Source organism: Ursus arctos, unplaced genomic scaffold, assembly GCF_023065955.2.
Source record: "Ursus arctos isolate Adak ecotype North America unplaced genomic scaffold, UrsArc2.0 scaffold_23, whole genome shotgun sequence".
Lineage (NCBI taxonomy): Eukaryota > Metazoa > Chordata > Mammalia > Carnivora > Ursidae > Ursus > Ursus arctos.
In genome coordinates this window covers 39,238,350-39,244,927 of record NW_026622908.1, presented here as the reverse complement: position 1 = coordinate 39,244,927, position 6,578 = coordinate 39,238,350, and the positions used below count along the sequence as shown (strand labels likewise).

Below are 6,578 nucleotides of genomic sequence, written 5' to 3'. Positions count from 1 at the left end.
GAAGAAGCAGGCTCATAGCGGAGGAGCCTGACGTGGGGCTTGATCCCATGACCCTGGGATCACGCCCCAAGCCGAAGGCAGATGCTTAACGACTGACCACCCAGGCGCCCCGAGCTCAGATAATTTCAAGGGTGTGAAACTTTTCTGTACTATGAGTTGGGTGGGGGCACATCACAAAGATTTCACAAAAGGCATAAACTATACAAATGCAAGAACAAAACCTAATGTGAACGATGGACTTTGGGTGATAAGGATATGTCCATAGAGGTTCATCAAAGGTAACAAATGTACCACTTGGTGGGCGATGTTAATAGTGGGGGAGGCTGTGCATGTGTGTGAGGGGATATATGGGGACTCTCTGCACTTTCTGCTCAATTTTCCTGTGACCTTAAAACTAATCTTAAAAAAAAAAAAACCTCTAACAAAAAGAAGGAAAACTCCTTGAGAATATTTTCCTGGACACCATAAAAATCAAATAATCCTATTAAAAGTTGGACAGTAGACGTGCTGGCCAGCAGACACATGAAAAGGTGTTCAACAACACTTATCATCAGGGACATGAATAAAGAGGCTGTGTTCAGCACAAACCCTTTTTGCCTCAAGAATACAGATTTTAACTTTGTACTTGGTAATGCCTTCACAGTCACAGAAATGGATGGAAATAGGGGATATTATGCTAAGCAAAATAAGTCAATTAGAGAAAGACAAATACCATATGATTTCACCCATGAGTTCTTAACATGTAAGTGTGTGTGTGTGTGTGTGTGTGTGTGTGTGTGTGTGTGTGTGAGATAGGGGGGAACTTTTAAGATGTGGGTCCTGCGCAAGAGTCATTTTGCTTGGGCCTAATGGTGTCACAGACCCTAAGGTGTTTGGGAGAAGGTAAGTGGGGAACTCCTTATGACTGCTGTGAGTCTTAGGAATTGGGGGCCAGTTTCTATAAAAAAAATATTAAATACCATATCTTATACTGTATCGGTATAAGATGAATATAATCCACTCTGGTTCATTGGTATGTATTCACTATTACTATAGTCATTTTTTATTAATATTTTTAAGGAAATTATAATATTTGTGGAATCCTGAAAGTATTGTCAGCCTAATTCCGTGTATGTGTTTTGCCTGGTGGAAGTCAGCCCTGGCTCAAGTGAGAAACAGTCCTGAGGAAGGGTCCAGGGTCTCCTGGGACGACAGGATAGCCCATGAAGGAAGAGGGATATCATGAGTTGTGAGTAGAAGGGGTGGGAATAACTTATCCTTGGGGACAGGAATGTGGGGACAGGTAGAAGTAAGAAGAGCTATGGTTCAGTGTAAAAACTGCTGGCTTTGCCTTATTCCTACAGAACACACACATTTCTCTCAACCTACCTGGCCTTTTAGGTCATCGTGGTGGAGAGCCTGGACCACATGGCCACTTGCAGACACAGGACTAGGGGCACCCATAGAATTTCAGGGGGGCCACCCCAATCTCAGTAATTAGGGTAAATCACATTTTAATGAAATGTTTCAAAAATCAAAATGAATGTCTCATATTAAAATTTAAAATGAAGACAGGACTCGCCCTTGTTTGTAAGACTCACGTCTCTCCCTGGCTCTAGGCCTGGACCTGCTCTCTCGGTCAGGGGCAGCAGCTGAGACAGGCCGAGCCATGGCGAGCTGGGCTCACAGCACAGACAAAGACTGACTGCAGTGTCTCAGGGACCTGCACGTGTCCCAAACACTAGAACCGCAGTCTCGAGATCTTCCCACATGGTACCAAGGGAAATGGGGGCCAGGAGTGTGGAAGAGCTCATTTTCAGAGGGGACCCTGTTGGGCTACAGATGGGGAGGAGCAAAGTGCTTTTCACATTCCTAAGTCCTTCACCCACGTGCTGTCCAATGAAGAATTACATATGGGTGTGTGTGTGCCTGTGCGTGCGCGTGCGCACAGGGGCACAACCACCTGTGGGAGAAGAGGCTCTCTAAAGCGTCCATTTTGAATAGGTAACGTAAGAACTTTCCATTTGCAGATACTTTATTGAAATGAAAATGTACTTAATGTTTCAACAATTAATTGTCCTGCAGTTAATAGATCAAAAGACAAAAAGGAAAGGAAACTTGTGGTTCATATTAATCAGCAGTCAGTTTCTGTCCATTCTTTGTAGTCTTCAGTGCCCCAAGTCATGTGGAATGTTAAAATGCAGCGCACGACCTACTTTCATATAACATGGGCTGGAAAACAAAGACAGAGACATCACTCAGATTTTCAGCTCTCTGTTAGAAAGGAAAGTGTTGAAAAATAAACATTTCTTCTCCTTGGCTTCCTGGATTTGTCCACAGACATCTGTTTTCCAAGAAAGTCGGTGTTTGAATTAAGATCAGAATTATCTTGTCTCTCATTCAAAGGATCAGGAGACTTTATTAATGCCAGAGAGGTGCTGGTGTGTCTAGATCTCTTCCTTATCAGGGATCCCTGTACTAATGTTTTCTCAAAGTTTCCTGTTCCTAAACATAGCATATCCCATAAATAGGCTGTGTGTATTATCAGTTTTCAACAAAGAGTTGTTAAGTCTCAGCTCAAATACAAGGAAGTGTGAAGTTTTTGAGCTCTGGCGTGTCCTTACGTGTTAGAAATACCGAAAATAAGGAATCATGGAACATTACATCAAAAACTAAGGATATACTGTATGGTGACTAACATAACATAATAAAAAATTATTATTAAAAAAAAAAGAAATACCGAAAACAGTCTGAAACAGAAACTATTAAAAGAATGGAGATGTGCACTCCAAGTGATCAGTCTAATCAAGGTTTTTAAAGAAATATTCCATTATTTTTGGTTGCAGGCATTTTCAGGCTTTAAAATGTTTACTGACGGTAGATACACAGAAGATCAAATTGACCATTTTCATCTTCTTAAGTATACAGTTCAGCAGTGTTAAGTATGTTCAGATTGTGGTGCAACCAATCTCCAGAACATTTTCATCTTGCTATGGTGAAAGTCTATAGCCACTGAACAATCCCCGTTTCCCATACCGCCCAACTCCTAGGAAGCACTCTTCTACCTTCTGTTACTAGGAGATTGGCTGCTCTAGAAAATGGATGTCAATGACCTCATGCCATAGTTGTCTTTTTTCCTGGCTTGTTTCCTTTGTCATGTTGTGCTCAAAGTTCATCCATGTTGTACCCTGTGTCAGCAGCTTCTCAGTGAAGGGCACGTTTACCTTTTGCTTTGGCAATATCTCTACATTGTCTACCCTGGAAGGCTTTCAATGGCATATTAGGATAGGGAATAAAATATAGAGAACAAACACACTACTGATTGGGCTTTATGCAATTCTAGCCCCCCATGGCAGATTCATACCCGTGATCTCTACTTGTCATCCATGGGTTCTATAATTAATGGTCAAGGTATGCAATCATTTATACTAACATACTGGGATTGCTTGAAAGTGCATTTTAAATTCTATTAATAAGATACAGAGAATCTTCTTCGAGTGGGTGCTTCGGATAGACTGTGGAGGAAGGGAGCCTCTGTCAGCAGGCTACTGGCAAGTAACAGAGCAGGGGAGCACAAAATCCAAACTTTTAGAAGTCTGCTCTGGTGAGAAATGCGGCTCAGGGAGCTAAGCGGGGATGAAACCTAGCTGGCGCAGTGTGGTCTCAGATCCCTGGGGTCACAGAAAGACTGGGGGTGCCTGAATGCAGCAGAACTCCCAGGTATCCGAGCCATGAAGCAGGCTGCAAAGAGTGAGCCCAGGAGTGGGCTCTCAGCTCAGGGTTGCCATTTACCATGATCCGAGGCACAGTCGGGCCACTGCTCTTCGAACAGGGGCCCAACAGGTGACAGAACCAGGGAAACCCCCTCCTTCCTCCCCCGGGGAGAAGTGCTGAGGGAGTGCACTGCAGGAGTCTACTGGGTTTGGATCCTGTAAAGGGCGTCGCATGCCTGAAATAGAAACGTTCAGTAGGTCACAGGCCCAGTGAGCAGAGTGCGGCGGCTGGAGACCAGGGAGACAGGAATGATTGACTGACAGGGCTCACTGAGGAGTGGGGCCCTGAGCTTTAGGCTCTGGGGAGGAGATTTCCAGGGAAGCCACCATTTCCATTCTCATCCTCTAAAGCTGCTAGGAAAGCCTTCAGGGACCAAAAGCCACAAAGAGCAACTGGGAGATTACTTAGCCTGGCCCCTGGTAGGGGAGGTGCAATTCCACCTGAGCCAAAGACCTTTGAGAATCAATGCAATAGGCCCCTCCCCCAGAAGATTAGCAAAAAAATCCAGCCAAGACTAACTTTACCAATCAAGGAGAACTGCAGAACTCCAGCGGTAGGGGTATAGAGCAAATAGAACTTTATCCCCATGATTCTTTCGTCTTCCGTCTTCCAACTTTAATTTTTTAAATTTTCTTTATGTTTTTTCTTTTTTAAAAAATTGTTTTCTTCCTTCCTTTTTCAACCACCTTCTTATTTCATCAAGTCCTTTTTTAAAATGTTTTTTTAATTTTCATTTTTACAGTCGCATCCTATCCCTTCATAGTATTTAATCTTATTTTTGTATGTATATAAGTTTTTCTTTCTTAAAAATTTTGGGATGGAGTTTCTTCTAACAGACCAAAATACACCCAACGTCTATTCACCTGCCTAATCATATTCTCTTTTTGTTGTTGTTGTTTTGTTTTGTATTTTGTTTTGTTAAAGTCTTTTTTAATTTTCATCTTTACATCTTTCAATGTATTTAATTTTATTTTTGTATGTGTAAGTCTTTCTTCCTTTACAATTTTGAGGTGTAGTTTCCTCCAATAAACTGACCAAAATACACTCAGGAGATAGTGTATTGCTCTGTTCTGTTCACCTGTCTGTTTATATCCCTTACTTCTTTCGTTGTTGTTTTTCTTTCTCTTTTGTTTTTTCTCGTCTTTTAAAAAATTCTTATGAACATTTTCCTCTTTGTTTCAATGAAGAAGGGATCTTTTTTGTTGACCACTTCTACAAGTGAAGGACTTCTTAAGAATCAGATGTTTTATACCTTGATAGAAAGTGTGTGGTGTGTGTGTGTATGTGTGTGGGTGTGTGTATTCTTTTCCCTCTTTGGCCTTTTTAAGTTACATTCCCTAAAGATTCCACAAAGTGAAGAGTCAAGTCAGCACTGGGACCTTGGCTGGCTCTCTGGATATCAAAAGATTCACATGCACCCACAATTAAATTCACTGAAATAAAATAAGTCATGTGTAACCCCTGCTGTGGCACAATGAGTGACAAACTTAGAGCCTGCTTGTCCTTGTCCAGTGGTTTGAGAGCTCAACATAAGAAACCATAGTTACCATCATTGCTGCAGCATTGCGCAGAGTTTCATTTGACTGGCTGAGAAAACACTGCTTCAGTTCTGCTATGGCCTGCTCAGATTCAGGACCAGATGAGAAAGGTTTAAGGAAGTTTTGGTATTCATCCATGCTCACTTGAGGATCAATTGTTTTGTTAACCACTTCTTCTAGAAATGAGCATCCAGAACCTGGAAGAAAACATACGGAAGTGGTCTCAATTATGTAGGTATGAAGCCCTTTTTGGGAGTCCCTAGGATATGGTCATCTTCTTACATCTCAGTAGACACATACATTCAGAGAGATTATGATGAATGGTCTTGAGTTCTCCATTCTAACAGAGTAAGCTCGGGATCTAGGATTTCCTATAAGCCTGAAAACATGTGTGCCCCCTCCACACCCCCACACTACCCCCATAGCCCAGAGAAGCCAAACGCTAGTAACCAGGAAACACGAAGACACTGGAGAAATGAAATGCTCTGCACTGGAGTTTGGGGAACAGGAGGTCTTCCAGAGGGACCTGACATGACCCAAAGGCCATCTTCCCCACACAGAACTCACCTGCAAAGCAGGAAAGGGGGAGGGCAACCAGCACAAGGATTCTCAGCAGCTTCATGGTTGAGGGCAGCTCTGGTTGTCTGATCTGCCGGGGAGGAAGGAACTCACTTTGGAGGTGAGTGCCTAGGAGTCCTCCTTTTATTCTCCTGTTCACCATTTTAATCCCTCCCATAAATGAGAGAATGAGTCACATGACGAAGCTGGCTTTGGACCAGGAAGTGACAGCAAGAGTCAACTGCAACCCAGCCAGCCTGTGCTCTGTTTTTAGAAACCAAGGAGACAGAGCTTGTTGGATCCAAAACAATTTTGGAACTGCAATAATCATGCATGACTTTAGATGAAATTAATGCAAAAGTGCTTGCTAACTAATCAGATTACAGCAAAGTGAGCCTGTGTTATCATCCTCGTTGTTTTATTACTAGTGCAGTCTTCATATCCTCTTGCACCCCACCCTCCTCCTTCTTCAAGGTCCATACAGCTTCCTATCTTGTGTGTCTGCTCAGTTGGTTTACCACCCATTTGGGTTCAGTGCAATACCACATACTTTCTCTTGGGGGCAGACTGCCCTGGCCCATAGACACTTTAGTAAGGTACTTGATATTTGGGAAATAATCACAATGTCTCATTCTCTCTGAAGGCTCTTTTACAAAGAATATATCATTTAACTAACTCAATATCATTAACTCAGTCTATTATAAATCTGAATTTTTTTTTAGCTGTTTA

The 6,578-nt window shown here is 42.4% G+C and overlaps 1 protein-coding gene across 1 annotated transcript; it reads right to left on the bottom strand.

Annotated features, from left to right (window-relative positions):
- Positions 1–2,036: 2,036 nt before the first annotated feature.
- Positions 2,037–6,010, bottom strand: LOC113246932 (mammaglobin-A). Its single transcript, XM_026487685.4, has 3 exons — positions 5,859–6,010; positions 5,301–5,488; positions 2,037–2,211 (listed from the first exon to the last, which is right to left on the bottom strand). Exons 1-3 carry the CDS (start codon positions 5,911–5,913, stop codon positions 2,173–2,175), a joined length of 282 nt encoding a protein of 93 aa, XP_026343470.1. The 5' UTR covers positions 5,914–6,010; the 3' UTR covers positions 2,037–2,172.
- Positions 6,011–6,578: the final 568 nt, after the last annotated feature.

Bases quoted from the DNA above. Each gene is read 5' to 3' on its own strand.
- LOC113246932 (XM_026487685.4), bottom strand. From the start codon at position 5,913: ATGAAGCTGCTGAGAATCCTTGTGCTGGTTGCCCTCCCCCTTTCCTGC. The intron at 5,489-5,858 runs GTGAGTTCTGTG...GTTTTCTTCCAG, and splicing joins CCCCCTTTCCTGCTTTGCAG to GTTCTGGATGCTCATTTCTA. The intron at 2,212-5,300 runs GTAACTATGGTT...TTTGTTTTCCAG, and splicing joins GCAATGCTGCAGCAATGATG to CCCATGTTATATGAAAGTAG.